We start from the raw sequence: 19,767 nt of genomic DNA on the forward strand, positions 1-19,767 counted from the left end.
TTGTTTCTAAAATAAACCATAGAGGTCCTCACATGGCAAAGATTCACCTCCATTTTCAGACATGGTGGCCTCTGGGAATGGGAAGAGTCAGTTGAGAGTAGTAGGTGAAGAGTTGACAATGAATATCAGTTATCTGAAATGTTTTATTTTTTAAAAAGAATAATACATAAATTGGAAAGAAAACTGACAACACATTTACAAGTCTTCATGCACGCAGGTGCATGGGTATTTGTTAAATTAGGTTTATGTATATTTTTTTCATTCTTGGTATATTTAGTAATATGACATGAAAAAATTATCCTTGGTATAGAGAAAGAATGGAGTGTACCAAAGTAATGACACTAAAATAATCCTGATTCTAGAACCTGAAAATAAAATAAAAAGGAAATGACAGCACATGGGTATCAATGTAAAACATCTTCCAGTGTTAGCAAATAAAATTCAAAGTACAATGTAAGACCATTTCAGCCCACTAAAGGGAATGTTTCTTCCAGAAATACAGCTTCACATCAATATTTGGAAATCATAAATACAATATATCATGTTGAGGTTCTAAAATGAAAAGGAAAAACCCACCTTATTTCAGAAGATAATGAAAGAACAATTAATCATTCGCCCTCCTCCATTCCTGAATTAAAAATAATAAGAATTAAATATATCCTTGTTAAAATTGATGTGGTATTATTAAAAATATTTTTCTTTTTCAAATATTTTTATAAAAAGGATTTGTAAATATTTTTTAAAATAATAATAAAATGAATGTGTATGTGAACTTTCTAATTTAAAAAAAGGTTTATTTGCATATTCTTAATACAAAGTGATTTATATAGCTCAAACAAAAATCAACACCATGGTTAATTATAAAAATAGAAGCATTTTTATAAAATTCAAGAATTAGACAATATCACTTTCAACAGTTTGATTTAAAATTGTCTAGTTAATAGTAATAAAAGTAAGTATACCTATTAGAAAGTAAGTTATAGATATTAAACAAGAGGAAACAGGAGAAATTCTTTATTTATAGATTGTGTGACTGTATTCTTAGAAACTCCCCAAAAGTGAAATGAAAGGCTATTTGAAGAAAATTCTATGAAGTTACTAATTTAAAAAATTAATATGTACAATTATTTGCTTTTATTTATCTGCTTGAAATATAGAATGGGAGAAATTATTACATTTAGAATAGCAAACAAAAAATAAGCAGGAAATACATATAATACCTACAAAATAAAACTTTAACATGGTATAAAATGTTTTTAGTAATAGCTAATATTGCTCCGAGAAAAGAAGAATCAATATTTAAGATGCAGTAATTTGCCTCTTCTACGTTGATGTAAGAGTGACTCTTTTCAAGCCCTTATAAGCACTAATAGCTGATAACCACAGATTATCTTATTTCATCCTCTGGACCACCTGTGGATTGGAAAAGAAAGTGAGGCTCCAGTTTTGAAATCATTTCCCCATGATTTCACTCTAGCCTCATATTGTAATTATCATGGGTTGTTTTCTTATTTGTCCTAATTCGCTTATTCCTTGGAGGTAGGGCCGTGTCTTATTTGCATTTATGTCTCTCATGACCACTGTCACATAGATACTTAGATTCCAACCCAAGCTCTTGCTTGTCTTTCTGTAGGGAGGGTCACAAATCTGACAGCAATTGGGCTGGTAAAGCACATACCTGGTCTGATGTAGGCACTTCTAGCCCATCATTTCCTTGTGACCATCCAGCCTCAAAATTAGAAAGTTTTAAGATTTTTAAAGAGACTTTGGCCATCTGAAGTTTTTATCTGAACTGTTTAGATTTTTAAACATTAGCAGCCAATTTAAGAAGGGATTAATAGTCTACAACTCCAATAAACCACACTGTTGGCAAAATTTGGTCTGTGGCCTGACTCAGAGACCTTGGATTTTTCCATACTTCTTTCTGAAATTCTGGTAAATCTCAGAGCAAAAACCTGAATATAGTTGATGGGGTAATGGAATTTCTAGGTATGACGCTACAATATTGTCTATTTCAGAATGTGATTGGCCTACTCATTTCTAGATCTTCCTCATTCTACAGCCGATTCTAAAACTGTTCATTGTGTGTGTGTGCGTGTTAGCCTGTCTATAACTGTTCCTAAAAGCTACTATAGAGAGAGTGTCCTGGATTTAATTTCCTTAAGTCAATGCGAAGGATTTTAGGTTTATTCCCATACTGATTTTTCAAGCAATGATTTTGTTTTGTCTTCCAATCAGGTATTTTTAGTCACTGTCTGGAATTTTGAACTGTACATGATCCCCCTGGCGTTACTGCTACTGTTCATCTACAATTTCATCACACCCACAAAAGGGAAGGTTGGCAGCATCCAGGACAGCCAGGTGAGCAAAGGTTCTAGTAACCAAGACATTTGACCAGAGGAAAAAAGGTGGTAATAACAACAAACCGCCACCAAATCGTGACCCAAGTCCACTTGGTTTGAGACTTGAGGAGAGCAACATTGGACATACATTTATGTGATAGCAGTGATCTTTTATTGGGTATAATCTGGAGTTGTCCTTCTGTGTTATGCTTCTGAGACTTGGCCTACCCTCTTAGCATGAGGAGAGCCCTCTGGTGCTTGGTCATCTTTACCAAGGTGGCAGCATTTTTCATTGTTTGTCCATTTAGTTATCTGTAAGGCTCCTATGAATAGCATTCTCATCACTGAAAAAAGCCTTTGGCATTTCACTGAGCTTCTTCAGGGCATGGAAAGCGTCTGGAAGACTGCCTTATGCCTCTCCACCCAGACATCCTAGCCTGAAGCCTTCAGAGGCTGGTCAACTCCTAGGGAAATCAGAGAGTGGGCAGGCATGGGCAGCTCCATTTTTGGGTGCCCAGGTCCTGAAAATCTCAAGCTTCCCATGATCTTGAAGGAAGCAACAGCAAGATATCCCCTATCATCTACTTATCATACTTTCTGACTCAGCTTCCCCTATTTATTTTTTCCAGCCCAGAGGATCTTTTCCTGGTCTGGGTGAATAAGAACTAGTACTTGTAGACTTCTTTAGGGCATTATTTTGGAATTCCAGAGTCAAGAAATTAATTTTTAAAATTAAAGTCTAGGATTTTGTGACTTGATAGTAGTGGTTTTCTCAAGACCCAAAAGCTGATGATCTTCACCCATTTTTCCTTATAATGCTATTATTTTAAAAAAAATCTATGAAATAATGGATATTGAAGGGATATTCTGGTATCATTTGGGGGATAGAAAGGAAGTAGAGAAAATGAGATTTTTTTGGCAGGGAGGAAAAACCTCAGGCAAATTCAAAATTTTATTCTGTATGATATTAGATTGTTTTGATGAGGGAGACATGGACATATTTCAATAATGAGGGACCTAATGATGCTAGAACCAACGAATAAATAAATAGCTTTAAAGTATAGGATTGTTTAAGGAGTAAGTTGCACACAGATATGGGAATGAGAATAGGCATGAGGGAAGTTTTCACAGAGAAACATCTCTAATAAAAAATGCTGTCAAATAACAGTTCTACAATTTTTTATCAGATTTTAGTTTTCCAGCTATCATACATGATGTGTATGCATGTGTAGGCCGGTAGATATGTAAAGGTACGAAAGAATACTTATGTGCATATGATTATAAATGTGCGTGTGTAAAATCTTTTTAATTTACAGAACACTTTCATATACATCACCTATTTTAATCTTGATAACACAACCATGAAGGAGACAGGAATTACTATTTCTATTTTATGCTGGAGGAACATAAGGCCCAGAGGGACAAGGTGATTTGCCCAAGGTCACACAGCAGGATGTCCTTGAACAGTGTCCCAAGCTGAAGTCTTTGTCCCAAGTTGGGCTTCTAACTCCAAATTACAGTGTTCTTCCTCCCATGGTGTGTTTTTATTATGTGTGTTTTTACCCATTTGCTTTCATGAAACGTGTGCTGCCCACAGTGACTAGGTGAGTTCTCCAGCATCCGTCGAGGGTCCCACACAGAGCTGGCTACAGCTCTTGGGAATTCTGGGAGGTAATGGAGCACCGGTCTTGGAGAAATTGCTGGGTAACTGCTCAGTAGTTTTAGGGAGTATGGTAGAGTACTCTCTGCATACTTCAGAGTTACTCTTTCTTTAAGAACATGGTATTGACAATTCTGTTGACTACTAGAAAAATGACATCTAAACAGCATGCCTGGCCTTTGCAACACGGTTGAGCGGAAAATAAGTGTTCAGGCTGTAAACGGATTCTGGTTTTTGAATACCCAGTGTTCTCTCTGAGCTCCTGGCCCTCCTGGACTGTGTTGGCTTTTAAATATTGCACTGACACAATTAAAAGTTACCTGGTAAACAGTCAAGATTTCTACACTGATCTGAACAAGTCTATTCACAGCACCTGGTGCTTTGGTCCCCAGACTGAAGCCAGGTGCCTGTTAGTGGCCATGAGAGCCCGAGTTGGCTTCCTTTACCTGCCCCCACACCCCCTCCCCCAGTCCCAAGGAAAACAGTAATATTGCACAGAAACCTGTAACTTATTCTTGAGATTGATTATATTCAGACTAATGCATTTCCTACTGTCTAATGTTTCAGTAATGGCCCCAGAGGAAAAGAACAGTCATTATAACAGTGAGCCCAGCACAAACCCAGTACGGTGTTCTCAGCCTTAACATAGCAGTTGGCTCATTTGTCAGAATAAGAACAAACTGTTTACAGAATGTACAGCCTGGTGATGCCTTTTTAAAGCTGGGTGCCTTCAAAGGCCACTCGCCTAATCGCTTTATTTATAGCTAAGTTTTATGTAGATTATGCATAGTGTTTATGGTCTTGCCACAGTGTCCCTGAACTTTAAGAGTTTTTTTGAGAGGTTATATAATGGATTTAAAAACCACTAGTGCTTCAGTTACGTAGGAAGAAAAAAAATCGTGAAAAGTGTATATGGGTTTAATTTGCATTTAGTAATTTCAAGGGATGTTATATGAACAAACTGTGGTTTTTCCTTTCAGGAGAGCACAGACTTGGAGGAAGAGGAGGATGAAGAGGACAAGGTGAGTCAGGGAAACTCGTGAAAGGGGGTGTTAACGTGGTCAGCAGATAGCACATTTCTGGTTGAATCAAAGTGCCGTTTGTTTGTTTGTTTTTAGTACTATGAACTGTCTGGCATAGTAATATATTTGTAATTTATAAAGGATATCCTTTTTAAGAGATCTTATAAAGTGAGGATAAAAGGGGGTAAAAATATAAGGAATTACCGAAATATTATAAAAAAGCGTACCTAGAGGAGGCCTGTCATTTGATTCGAGTGAAGATCGTAAGAGCCTGCCCCTCGGTGTATAAAAGGTAGATAAAAGGTAGTCTAGGAAGTCAAAAGTAAATCAAGTAAAATTGCTGTTCCTTTAGGTTCCCGTCTGCGCTCTGTGGGGTGGTCACCCACTTCAGAGCCTGTCAGTTTCCCAGCTGTTGCTGGCAATGTTTTCAGCTATATGTCTATGTACATCTGTCCTTTTTCTTCTCCTGGGAGAATCTCTCAAATCTGCTGCTTTTGTTGTCATTACGCTTTCAGACAAACCTTCTGGAATAAAATGAAAAAAGTGGAAATGCCAAATGAGATGCTACCAGCTTAATGGATTTCCAACCCCCTAGAACCTGTGGGTAGATAGGGTTTGTGATGGTTGTGTCTAGGAGGCTGGCAGGAGGGGAAAAGGTGAAAAGGGGCGGGGGGGATCTTAAGAGTTAAGTATCCAATATAAAATGCCCAGAAAATGGCAATGAATTAAAAAACACGGGCTCCATGACACAAACAGCCCTAAAATTAATTGGGTGAGCCAGATGGTTTTGCCCATTTGAAGCAAATTGGGTAGATGACAAAGGGAATCTTATTTGTTGTGCTAAAATGATCATTAATAGCAACATAATAAAATAAAGCATAACATTTTTTAAAAGTGGAATTGACTCTTTTCAGAATAAGGTTCCACAAGGGGTGCCTGGGTGGCTCAGTGGGTTAAAGCCTCTGCCTTCAGCTCAGGTCATGATCCCAGGGTCCTGGAATCAAGCCCCGCATCGGGCTCTCTGCTCAGCGGGGAGCCTGCTTCCTCCTCTCTCTCTCTGCCTGCCTCTCTGCCTACTTGTGGTCTCTGTCCGTCAAATAAATAAATAAAATCTTTAAAAAAAAAAAAAAAGAATAAGATCACACAGATGCAGCTTTCTTCTTGATGAATTGATGGGAGCTGCTTCTGAGTAATATAGCTCCTTGAACATGAAAAATTGTCCCAGCCAAGCTAGCCTGCCTGGTGATAGGATGTTTTACCAAAAGAACCACACATATTGAAAGAAATTATTTTAAACCTTTACGAGGCCACATGCTAAATTTTATTCACCAAGGCTCGGAAGTGAGGAAGATTTTCTTCTGTTTGGCTATGTCTGTTAAAATGAGCCCCCCATAGAAGAGGGCGTCATCTGTCCTTTAGAGAGCATTATTGTGACCATGTGTCTTTGGCCCATCTGATAAAGCAGAGCTTCCAACAAGAAGGAAATGAGTGAAAAAGTGGTGTGAACTGGCAAGCAACAAATTCAGGTCATAGAGTCTAGACCAGGCGTTGTCATAAGCCAGCCTTCTACTGAGGTGGCTCAAGGACTGTCTGGGGCTCTGGGCATCTGGAAGGAGAGCCAAATGGGCTAAGCCTTCCTGGGTAAGAATGACTGAGTTGGAATCATAGCATCTACATGGAAGAGCCTTGGAGCTCTTGTGTTTATCCAAGCACTGCAGTCCCCATAGCAGATGCGCCAACTCTGTTATAGACAGGTCGTTAGGACGTTCCTCATTTCCCTCAGGGCAGTGCTCTTCGCGATATACTTCTATTATAGTGTTCTCACAGGGCCTTTAATGGCCACAGCATGGCCGTGTTTGTTTGCTTCCTCAGTTTTGTTGGTCTTTGAGATTATCCAGAGAAATAAATCTGAAATGAAAATGAAAATTTGACTTCTACGTAAACCTCCTTGTGTTTACCACAACCCTTCTACTGTTAGGGAGACTGGTAAACTTGGCGGTCCTTATCCTTATCTTTTCAATCTCCCATCTCTGAGAACTTTGTAAAGTAATGAGGAGTTTTCAACTTTAAGACTTCTGGAGCCCACTATATCCCAATATATATTACAGTCCATCCGTCCTTCTCCACATAGACCAGGCTCCATAGCTGAGACGTGCTCGCCATAGACCCGTGCACACAGCCACAGGGCCACTGCCCTACATCTTGTGCTGTACCGAAGGCCTGACCCACAGAACCCCCCTGGCTTCTGTTGCATGTGAAACATGACAGGCCGTGCCTCTGGGAACTGTAACACACCCAGTGAGCGATGAGCTGTTTACAAATTATAAACACACAGCCATTTCCTTCCAAGCCAGAAGAGAGGAAACTCCTTTCCTTCTATACTATCCATCTTGAAAGTAACAGTCTGTAATTGCTAGCACCCCTTCCCACCAAATACCATAAGGGGGGACTGTGGAAGATAAAAGTACGTCGGGGCCTCCCGGCACAGCTTCCTTGGGAGATAGATGCATTCTGTATATTCTGCAAGTCGCTGATGCACAGACCAGGACATGGTTTGGGGTCTGTCATACTTTTATTGTCTGGAAGGAGGATTGTTGTAAAATGACATCTCTGTAACATCTTGCTCCTTTTCACTGTCAGAAGTCCATGGTGGTGACCTATATGAGAAGCCAAATTAGATTGCACAATTGTGCATGTGTGTGTGTGTGTGTGTGTGTGTGTGTGTGTGAGTTTCTGCACTTTCAGATGTAACATAGAACCTTCAGATAACTACTTTATGGGCTTTTAGGAAACTAACTGTACAAACTAAACTTTGAAGAGAGGAGATATTTCTTTCTTATTCCTGATGGCCCATGCAAGAAATTGCTTGTTACAAGTGTAGTTTGCTGGGGACCCCTGAACAAACAGATAATGGCTAAGTTCAGCCAACAGCAATCAGCTGACATTTCCTATTTGTATTAGATTCCAAATGTGGAATTCTTCTATGTGGACCTTATTTGTACGGATGGATTACAATGAAAATTGCATTAATTTTCTGCACAGTAAAGGTCAGTAATTGAAGCATGAACCAAGAAACTATTGTGTAAAATGCTGTATCCCATACTTAGGAAAGGTCACGCAAAGCAATAATATCTTGTTTTCATTGCGGAAGGTATAAATACTTGCATTAGAGTTTCTTTCTTTTTCCAGCCTAACAAATGCTTACACAGAATATTTTAGCATTTACTATTAACATCAGCAAGAAGAAATCATAAGGGCATGTAATAAAAAAAAAAATCCTGTCTATTGCTATATCATAAGGAAACTCTGCTGTAATGCCTGCATTGTGAGTTGGTGTGTCTTTAACTCATCTGTCAGAAACAGGACTTGAATGATCTGTCCTAGGATGACCAATGAGTGCACAATTGTCTTACCATGTTTAGGGAGGAGAAATTGCCCTTCTGTGTCAATTGTTGGCAAAAAGCAGATATGGTTGTTTTTCTTAAGAAAATAAACATCTAATTCATTTTTGTGGATCAATTGTGGAACATTTTTGTAATGAAAGGATACAGATGAATATTATATCTCTGTGCTCTTTTCACAAATTAGGATGTCATCATTAAAATTTAAGTACATTTTAAACCATCAATTTCAGTGTTTAACATGGTTTCCACTCTCCAGACTGGCTATTCCTTTCTTTCCAAGCAGAAGCTTCTTAGGGAAAGAACCACATGGCGTATGTATTTAAAAGGTGTTCTTGCTGTAATATAGCCTGCATTGTCCTTTGGATGAGTGGGCTAGGCCCAGGATGCCTCATTCCCTGTGCTTTCTTATTCCAGAGAGAGAAGATGATCTATATGTCCCAGCCAGGGGAGACGATCATGCTTGGAGGAGGTTTTATCTTACAATCTCATCATGATAGTCATTTTGCCTATGATTCCTTTGTGCCTTCTTAAGAATGCCCCAAACACACAGCAAATTAATTTGATTAGTGATTTTTTTAACCTATTGACAGAGGAGTGGTACTTTTAAAATGACAAAGTATGGTATTTTTAGGAAAATATAAAGTCAGACAATATCTTTGAAAGGTTAGTAGTAGTTGAATACACACACACACACACTTTTGGGAGACATGCAATCTGTATACAGGGTATATTGTAGAGGACGTGTTTAAGGATAACTCTCAGGGGGGTGCCTGGGTGGCTCAGTCGGTTAAGCATATGCTTTTGGCTCAGGTCCTTATCTCAGGGTCCTGGGATGGAGTCCCATGTTGGGTTCCCTGCTGGCAGGCAACCTGTTTCTTCCTCTCGTCCCTGCTCGTGTTCCCAATCTCTCTCTCTCTCTCTTTCAAATAAATACATAAAGCCTTAAAAAAATAAAAGGATAACTTTCAGGAAAAGAAAGTAAATGGTTGCTCTGATTTAACTCCTTTTAATTTGATTTAATGTGATTTTTAGTGATGAAGTGATTTAATTACTACCATTTCTACCATACCATCTTACTTCCAAGACTTCAATATTAAAATGGATTCTAGCCAATTCTTAATTATCAGTTTATGTATGTTTTGAATAAGAAGGGATTGGCTTCCCTATCTCCTGCAGTCTTTTCTCTGACACATGGACTTGCTCAAATTTTTCTTTTAAAACTCAAGCCCCCGTTCTTAAAAAATGTGTTGGCTTCATTATATTTTGAAGCCAACCAGAAATGTTACTAATCTAACCTTTTGGACCATTATTCATATCAGGCTCACTAATATTCCTAGTACTTGTATATTTTCTTTGTGATTTCTATTGTAATGGTTATGTTTGGTATGTAATTCCCCAATATTGTGAAATATGATACATCAGCCTATTATCCTTCTATTAGTATGTTTGCACTAACAAAATACAGTCAGGGGCTCTGGTTTTATAGGCTATACTGTGTCTAGATATTTAATATCTCATTGCCTAAAATGTTTATATCATGCTAATGTAGAATACATTGGGTATTGTGTATCCATTATCCACAAGTCATTGTTTCTCTGAGGATAATAGCTGTTCCTTTTATCTTTCTTTTTTTTTTTTTTTAAGATTTTATTTATTTATTTGACAGAGAGAAAGATCACAAGGAGGTAGAGAAGCAGGCAGAGAGAGAGAGGGGGAAGCAGGCTCCCTGCTGAGCAGACAGCCTGATGTGGGGCTTGATCCCAGGACCCTGAGATCATGACCTGAGCTGAAGGCAGAGGCTTAACCCAGTGAGCCACCCAGACACCCCTCCTTTTGTCTTTCTTAATGAAACCCCGTTTGGGATTTAGGGTAAGCCTAAATTTAGGTTTACCCTAAATCCCAAATATCCAGTGGGTTTACAAGGTAATTGATAAGAGAAGACCCCTCTCTTTTCCTCAAGGGAAAAGTAATAATAAAGTAAGTAATAAAGGACAGAAAAGTAATAATATAAAACAAGATTATTTTGAATATTAGCTAAATAATTATATTTATAAAAATATTAATATTAGCAGAGGGTTTATAATTTGCTACTGTTTTTATATACCTTAGCTCATTCAGTACTCAAAATAAACCATTACATTTTATATTTTCCCCATCTACAAATTAAGAGAAATTCACTAGGTAGGATAATAGCAAAACTCAAATCTAGTTCTTCTGACCTAAATCAGATTTATTTTGGACCATGCCACACTGTCATGAAGGAACCATGTCATTCACTTATCAGTTCATTGTCCTGCCTTGTTACATATTTATCAAGTGTCTTCTCCCTTTCTCAGCCTCTTTAGGTGCAAAGATTAAAACTATAAACATGGTCCTCTGAGTAAATAATGGGAATATAGTGTGTTTGCTACTTTCATTAGTTTATACACTAAGTTGGGTGGGGAAGAGGAAGTGTGTGTGTGAATCAGGAGTGCGGAAGGAGGTGATGTTGGAGCGGAGTCTTAGGGAATAAGGATTACTTGTTGCACTGCTTGATCGCATGGATCTTCTATCTTCTGCCCTTCCTGCTCCCCTTCCTCGGAGAAAACTAAAGGACACACACAGTTAAATCAGCAACGGCAGCTCCTTGTGGGTCTACCTGCCCTAGTCAGAGAACTATCTTCAGTACTTACAGACCCTGATTGCTCTGGGGGGGAGGGGTCAGGCACATATCAGAAACCAATCTTCCTGAGGTCTAAATGCTAAAGAATTACTGTAGACTGTTCGCAGTTTTTCATTGGTGTTTTACCAACATCTTCTCGGTGCTGTTCCTTCTTTTGCTTTTTTCAGCCCTTCCCTGTAACACCAGATGAGATTCTTGGGGCAAGCCAAGAAAACTCGTTGGTAAATACCAGTCAGCGTGGAAACGCTTTCTGTAATGAACAGAGCAGGTTCAAAACCACTTAGGGGGAACCTGGTGGCTCAGTGGGTTAAAGCCTCTGCTTTCGGCTCAGGTCATGATCCCAGAGTCCTGGGATCGAGCCCCGCATTGGGCTCTCTGTTCAGCGGGGAGCCTGCTTCCTCCTTTCTTTCTGCCTGCCTCTCTGCCTACTTGTGATCTCTCTCTGTCAAATAAATTAAAAAAAAAAACAAAAAAACTAAGAAATGATATTGATTTAAAACCCAGATCTGTTCTCTATTCATTTCCCTAAGCAAAGGAATACTTGAGAAGGAAACGCTCTCCTGAAAAACTACAGAATCTTACCCCCATGGAAAGAGCATACGCTAAGGAGTTGAGTGTATTTGTGCGCGCGTGCGTGTGCGTTTTTGTGCGTGCACGCATGCAGGTCTGAAAGCGCATGCGCACATCCCCCACATCTCGTGGGAAGAAGTCCTAAAGACCTTTCCCAGTACAGTAAGCCAGGCTTCCAAGGAGTAGTTTTTAATTTCATCTATCAGAAATACTGCTTCTTATTCTTTGTTATGACAGATACTGAGGTTTGATTTTTTTTTCCAGTTTTGTGTTTTCCATGCTAAATTCCAGTCTATTCCTGGCATTTGTAATTCTTCAAGTTTTCAAATTATAGGCTTTTAATATTCCGTAGGATAAAACAGACCAAACATAGTCCCATTGAAAATGCAAAGTTATATTTTTGTGTTTTTGCTCTAGAAGGCTGGAATTACTGGGGAGATCTTGCGACAGAATTTTGCATTGATCCCTTTTGGGAATGCGTCCCATCCTCTGACAAATACTACTCAATTTTTAAACTTGTCGAAAAGGATTTTTTCTGACATGGTCCATTTTGGGGACTGTCTCCCCGGTTTTGCTTAGGTAATTAATTGAGAAATGAGGATTTTTTTTTTTTCCTAAATCGGAACATGTGGGAAAGATTTAAAGTAACATACTGATTATATAATTAATTCTGAGTTGTAAATTCATTTTGATGGTGTGAATTCTCTCCCAGAGGCTCCAAGCTGGTTTATTACACCTACAGTGCTATAGTCATTGGAGCCGTGGGGGTGGCAACCAGACCTGAAGAAGGACGCTTTTTCTTCCTGATTGATTTTTTGTTTTACTTATTAAAAAAGTACATGATTTGTTCTTAATCTGACTGCTTTACAAACCTTGCCAAAAGACTCAGGTTTATTTTTCTCACGTTTTATAAGCAAACAGACAATGAAGAAAATGGTGAACTTGCATCTGTCTCTATATAATAATATATACATTTTTAGGTTATAGAGATGGGTTTTGTCATCATTTTTCTTACAATGAGTGCCAGTCCTTCTTTATGGCGTATCAGAAAACAAAGGAACCTTGTGAAATTGGAATTCTGTATCTGAAAAGTTGCATGCTCTCATCTCTTCTATTATTTTGTGATGCAAGCTTTATCACGAAGTAGACCCAAATCATGTGAACGGTCGTATGCCTCACTGGTTTTTCAAGTTTGTAATAAGAAGTAAAATCCATTCCTTCTCAAATGTAGGGCTCTGGGAGTGCAGTGCATGGCTGGTCATAATTTTTTTGTGTGCATTTGTCTAATCACCCCAATGACCATCACTCTTCTACTCTTTATTACACATTTCCCTCTATAAATCAGAAGCCTCCTATGTTAAGGAAACACACCAGCACACGTGATAACGGTTCTGTCTTCCTGAATGGATCTCTGTTGCTCTTCCCAGGCAATTTGGTGGCAGCAGCAGATGTAATGTTGTGTTTGCTAAACTGTTATCACCACATTCCGTGGTTCAATCTGAGATGTGTAAATAAAGCCAGCATGATGCAGATAAAACTGCCAGATGATCTTTCGTACAACGCAGGGCAACATGAGTAGACTTGTCTTGGAAGATCATTGCTTTCAAAACTTAAATTAACCCCTGTATTCTTTCAACTAGATCGAAGGTTATTTCTTCTTTTATCTCTTTGCATTCTCAAAAGGAAGGGACTTACGTTTATGAAGTGTCTATAAGGTACCAAATGCTTTACATATCTTATGCTACGAATAATATTTAATTCTTCACTCAGTCGGGAAAGGATTAGACTCTCCCTTTTCCCAGATAGCTAAATTGGAATTCAGAATGGGTGAGGAATTTACCATGATCACAAAATTGGTAGATGACCAGGCACAACTCAGTTCTCTCTGACCCCTAGCCTGCTATTTACAAAATGTGTGGGCCTGGGTAGAGTTGAAGTCTCATGGTTGGCTGGTCTGTTTGTTTTCCTCGTTAACTTTTCACCTGTTGGTGCAAACAATCCCTGGTTACCCCAGCTCTTAAATATAAGAATGGAAAGAAATGTTTTTGAAATAGTTTTAAAAGACATCATTTAAGATACTCTCATGAGTTCTGGGCAAAGTAATGCTAGAAAGAAAGAGTAGGGGGCAATATGTAACTGAGTCAGGTATCTCAAAATTATATATATCCGATGGTATACAAAGAGACAGAACAAAAACCCATAGACATCAAAGAAGCAAATGCCAAAAAAAAAAAAAAAAAAAAAAAAAAAAAAAACAAGTGGGAGCTGAATGCCCACCTTGTGAAATGTCCACTAGAATGTAAGCATTTTTTTCCCAAGATTTTATTTTTTGGTTGAGAGAGAGCATAAAGAGGGGGAGCAGCAGAGGGAGAGAGAGAAGCAGGCTTCCCACCAAGCAGGGAGCCCAATGCAGGACTTGAGACCAGGACCCTAAGTTCATGACCTGAGCCAAAGGCAGTTGCCTAGCCGACTGAGCCACCCAGGTGCTAAGGGGCTTCTTATAATGAAGACACACTTGCTCTTGTGTTCTGGACTAGAATCCTATGTTACATGTACCTACTTGCCCAGAAATTTTCCATTTACTGCCCCCCCATTTTATTTAAATTCTAAGTATTGTATTTAATACTTCCACTCAAATACACTGCAATTAATTGCTTAGGCTTGTTGTTTGTGCATTCTGCTTCTGCTATGGTTTTTCCTAGTAGCCGCGGGGTTGCATGAACAGTGACCAGAGATCTTAATGACACCCGATTAAATCCAGCCAACAAGCAGGGATAACCCGTTTGCTTTCCTGACCCCTTTTCAGGGGGCTAAGCCACTAAAACCTAGCTTTCAGGGAGAGCTTTTGGATGGTCCCTGACAAAACAAAGTGCTCTCAGATGAGTTCACCACTACTTGTCTCAAGCGATTGTTGGAGAAGCCTCTGATGCTTGCTCCCCATTTCTCGCAATCAGTCACGTTGTATACAAGCCTGTGGGCACACATCTATTGCCCAATCTGTATGATGCATACAGCCTCCAAACTGCCTGTTCCAGGAGGGTTAGTGGGAAAGATGAAAAATGATAGGGTGAGGGTACGTTAAATACAGGCAGATTTGAACAGTCCTATGGATAAGAGAATAAAAAGTAGTCTGAACACTTTGGCTATCATATTTTGTTTCACTCATTCCAAAGAGTAAATCTGCATTTACCCTTTTTTTTTTTAACTCTCTGATAAAGTTTTGCAATGAGTAAAGTCAGAATTCTTGTTTAAGAAATAATCCAGGAATAATATTCTATTTATCAAGATAATTATCGATGTGCTGAGAGATGTGTGTTTACATTTCTTGTCTATCCCCTGGGGACGTTGTCCTGTCATCTGTGTATATAAACTTAAGTTACAAAACTTCCAAAGAATCTTCAACAGTTAGTAGTTACTTCAAGAAGACCATTTCTGGAAACATGCTTTTATTTATGTAGCCAAGAAGTTGTGCTTACATATCTCTCTGTGGACTATGACTTTTCTTTTAGACAAATGGCTATTGTACATTTATCGATTTTTCCATTCCGAGGTTTCATTGTACGTGTATGAAAATGCAAGGTAGCTGTTAATATGTCGACTCTAATAGAACCAATATCTGAAAAATCTTGGGCAGAGTCAAATGGCGGCAGTCTTACCTGGATGCCATCGAGTGATTGAAACAGAATGTCAAATAAGTTAATTCTAAAATTATTTTGATTTTTTTTCAACCAATAAATGGAACCAAAATAAAGCTTTTGCTAATTAGTTTTACAAATGATGAAATCTCTGACATCAGGAATGCCGATGTAAATTTAGTTGAAACAATTATATTTGGGGATTATTTAACTTATAGGGATAGTATAAATGCAAACTTTGATGGAGGATAGCATCATGGCTTATAAGATGTTTTTACAAAATGAAGGCATTTATGAGGCAGAAGTATACTTGGGATTGGCCACAGTGCCCTGATTATCCATGACTGTGTACAGAAGAATGATAATGCTCCATTGATTGAATTAGAAGCTGTCTTGTCCACACTTATAAATATTGTGTATATACAGTGTTAGGTAGCAACAACAAAGTTGTTTGTGACAAAGATATTTCAGATATGAAAAATACACTTCAGTGTGTCAATGTGTACTCTGTTCTTTGCTGCTGGTCATCAATTTGCTTTTAAGAATGTTTGAACCTTTGAGGAGCTCTTAGTCAACTTAAACATTTTCCAGAGCTATTGAACTCTTGTGAAAAAAGATCTCTACAGTTTTTGTTGCATTTGGGTCATAAACCGTTGGAAATTTTTATCAAAATCGTTGATGACTGAAATGCTAAGTAATTTCATCTTTAAAAGCTTTTAGTGAGTGGAGGTGAATTTTAAAAGAACTGGCAAAAAAGACACTGCATTTTTTCTCCCCACAAAAACCAGTATTATTTAACACAAAGTAAACAAGGTTAAATGTTGTGCACATTTCAATATTTAATTCTGAAGTCACCCTTTGGGATATCTCAATTTGTGGAAAATCTTTTTATTTTTAATAGACTAAATATCTATTTGACCCAAGAATGGAAGGAAATTGAGAAGCCATTTATTTATCAGCATAAATTTTGTGAAGCAGTCAAAGGAATTATGGATACAACTTAGAGTTTTGTTCTAAAGAATGTTTGACAGAGAAAATCCATATGAATGGATACAAAAAGGCAGTGCCTTTGAAAATATTTAAGCTAAAATATATAGGGATCTCAACATTTAAAAATTAAAATTGATAACGATTTTCTCCATGTAACACATTTTTAGGGTGTGAGATTTCAAGGTATCTCAGCACCTGTAGAGAGAGTATTTTCGTAATTAAAATTATGAGCCACTGTAGAGTCAATTAAAGGTGTCAACTTAATGACTATTAAGTGCAACTCTAAAGATGATTAAGAACAATTTTTCTGAAATATATAAAAAGAATGTATTAAAAAGTACATTCTTTTGAAAAGTGCCCTGACCTGGGATTATAAACATATATAACTAGGAAACCAGTTAAATATGTGAATCTGTAGCACAAATAATCATTCTTTATGTATCATTTAGAAATGTCCAAATAACATAAATAAGTTTCATTTTAATATACATAAAGTATGATTTTACAAAATTTGAAGTAATGTGTTTATAAAAATAAAATAATTATGTGGATTCACCAAATATAAAATAAAATTGATAGTTGATAAGTATTTCAAAAATTATATAATTCTGATTACTTTTACTCTTGAAAGTGTAGAGATTTGGTTGATAAATTTTTATCCTGTTAGCCTAGATATGGTAAGACTCTTAGCCTTGTCTTTGGGTATCAAATTCATTAAAAAGGAAAAGGACATGGAGACAATCATTTATTATTTTGGTATACTAACTTATACTCCCTTCACAACCAGAACCTTGGCATTTGGGTGTTTCTTTGGGGTGGCGGAGAACACACACACATGTGCGTGCGCACGCGCGCCCACACACACACACACACACACACACACACACACACACATAGTCAATGGAACTAGGATGTTTTTATGAACTTGAGCCACATGGAAATTTGAGTCATTTTCCAAGAAATTGTTTTGACCTGAAGTCTATGCTACTGAAAAGAGGAAGCTACTTTTGCCCTTTGGATCAAATTCCCTAGTGCTTTCAAATCCTCCTTTATAAACATGAATACTTATGTAGCAGACAGAGATGGGTTTTCACTATTGTGCCCATTAATAGATGTGGCTGAGCATGAATTAGGTTGCTTCGGTGGCATACCTAATTTTTAATGCAAGCTGCTTAAAGAATTAGAGAGTAAAGAAATAAGAAATTTTAAATTGGGGTGAAAAACCACAAGTGTCATGCTAGTTTGATTTAACAAGAGGGCACAATGAACCTGCTTTCTTCTCTACAGATTGCTTGGATTAAGTAGTTCAGCCCAGATGGTAAGAGGTTCTTCAAATCACCCCAGCACTCTTTACTAAAGAGGGTCTGGCAGTAGTACATTCTAACCTCTACCCTCCCTGTGGTCTGTTTCTGCAAAGTAGCTTCATAAACAAGGACAGGTGGGAGAAAGGAAGTTTGTGCTTTTGTGAAATTTCTGCCATATAGGTGCCTTCAGCCATAATCACTGACCAGGTGGTGGATACTCCTTCCCACACAAGTTGTGTCCATTTTGATGGAACAGAGAATGCACAAGGAGAGTGAAGTCTTTTCTTTTGCTGTATAGAAGGTTATTCTTAAAATGCTGTCATAAATTTAGAAGTTTTTGCTCCGTAACTTACTATAATTCTAATTCAAGTAAAATTCTAGATAGAGAAAAATTTGAGGTTTTGGGTATTATATATTATATGTAGTGACTACAGTGACCCAGATAGACAAGAGCTAAGAGGAATACTAGCTAAATCCCAGTTCCAGTAGCGTTCCCAGGGACCTAGATTATGGTACCAGAATATAAGAATTTGTATAAAAATACCAGTTTAGAGAATCATCTTTTCTCCAACATTTGGGTAATTTATGAATTCTTTTTGTAAGCATTAGCTGCATAACATGGTAAAACACACTTGAGGTTTTCTATAAGCAAGATATGGACAATGGTCTTAGGAGGCTAAATTCTGGTTCACATGAAGAACTGGAGACTGAGGAAGATGAACATGTATTTGCTTCTACTTCTGTGAAGGAAAAGCCAGTCAGTCATTAGGCATCCTCCATGGGAGTAACCTGTATAAGATGCAGTCTCCAGCAGTGACTTTGTAGTCTGCCTCCAGGTGCCAACTCTGTTTCTGAGGTGGTTGCCAAAGGATGACTGAAATGTTTGTCAGACTTGCAGTGTGTTCAAAACATGACTAAAAATGCAGCAGAGTTTGACAAAAAAGCCACAGTACTAGGCGACCTATCACCTGGATTTGCACCATACCATGTTGTCACATACTGGAAACATATCTGAAGGACTGTGAGGGAATAGGGTAAGGTGAGCCGGCAGATAACCCTGTGAAGCCAGACTGGAAATCAGGGTCAGCCAAGTGGAGGACGTTGCCAAGTCCTCTGACAGAAGCAGTAGCTTCCCCAGAGAAATGAAGCTCTTGGTTCTGTGGGAATTTCTACACATCACTTCCTCACACTGAGGTAGTGACTGAGACATAATGTGAATGGTTGCCTCTGAATGAGTGGGTAACGGTTCTTTGGAGTCAATAAATATTTTAAGTTGTAAAACATGTGATTCATCTCTTGGAGTCACTCTGTTCATCATAACCATGTTATTTTAACGTGATGTCGTATTTTCTACAGCAGGACAGTAAAAATGAAGTGACCGAGCTAAATCTTGCTTTTATGTTTCCTAGGAATCCGAGAAAAAGGGCTTAATTGAGAGAATCTATATGGTACAGGATATTGTTTCAACTGTTCAAAACATCTTGGAGGAAATAGCTTCCTTTGGAGAAAGAATTAAAAAGTAAGTTCTACATTTGAGTTGTGTTTGAAGTAGAGCTGCCATGTATTAGGACAGTGGGGGTAAGAGGGTAGGGAGGGCAGGGATCAGTAAATGCAAAAACAAAGGAAACAAAAGCTACAGTGTTGGAGCAACCGTATTTATATGTGTTGGTTTGTTCTTTGGGCTTGTCAGCTTCACAGTTGGGTAGTGCCTTGGAACCTGGTTGACCATATGGCAAATTCACACCAATTGCCCCAGCATAATTATTTCACTCTCAGACGTATCCTCGTTTGAGTGATAAATTATAGATTAAAAAAAAATAGAGTACCATATTCAAAAATAAAAAGGGAGACAAATATGCTCTGAAACTGCCTTTTTCAACTGAAACATGGAACACAATAAATGCTTTTTTTCTCAACTTACCAAAGAGCCATACATAGCAAGGAGCATCATGGATACAAAGACGGGAAGTTAACTCATCACTTAGGACAGGGGTCAACTGTCTTTCTTTATGAGAGGCAGTGAGTAAATATTTTCATCTTTGTGGACCATAACTAGTCCACTCTGTTAAGCATGAAAGCAGGCATCATTGATACCTAAACAAATGGCTGTGATATGTGTTCTAACAAAACTTTATTTACAAAAACAGATGGCAGGCTAGAGTTGACTTAAACCCAACC

General features: G+C 38.1%; 1 protein-coding gene across 12 annotated transcripts in view; it reads left to right on the top strand.

Annotated features, from left to right (window-relative positions):
- Positions 1 to 19,767, top strand: part of MCTP2 (multiple C2 and transmembrane domain containing 2) — a 347,996-nt gene that overhangs the window by 305,980 nt on the left and 22,249 nt on the right. For 10 of the 12 annotated variants that reach the window (XM_032342144.1, XM_032342142.1, XM_032342141.1 and 7 more), the window contains 3 exons: positions 2,239 to 2,361; positions 4,983 to 5,024; positions 18,999 to 19,108. In XM_032342144.1, the coding sequence (XP_032198035.1) occupies positions 2,239 to 2,361; positions 4,983 to 5,024; positions 18,999 to 19,108 (275 nt within the window). Of the gene's footprint in view, positions 1 to 2,238; positions 2,362 to 4,982; positions 5,025 to 7,985; positions 8,381 to 18,998; positions 19,109 to 19,767 lie in introns of those variants that run through there. The other 2 variants (XM_032342146.1, XM_032342148.1) reach the window with 2 other exon arrangements.

This window comes from Mustela erminea, chromosome 5 (assembly GCF_009829155.1).
Source record: "Mustela erminea isolate mMusErm1 chromosome 5, mMusErm1.Pri, whole genome shotgun sequence".
NCBI classification, from domain to species: Eukaryota; Metazoa; Chordata; class Mammalia; order Carnivora; family Mustelidae; genus Mustela; species Mustela erminea.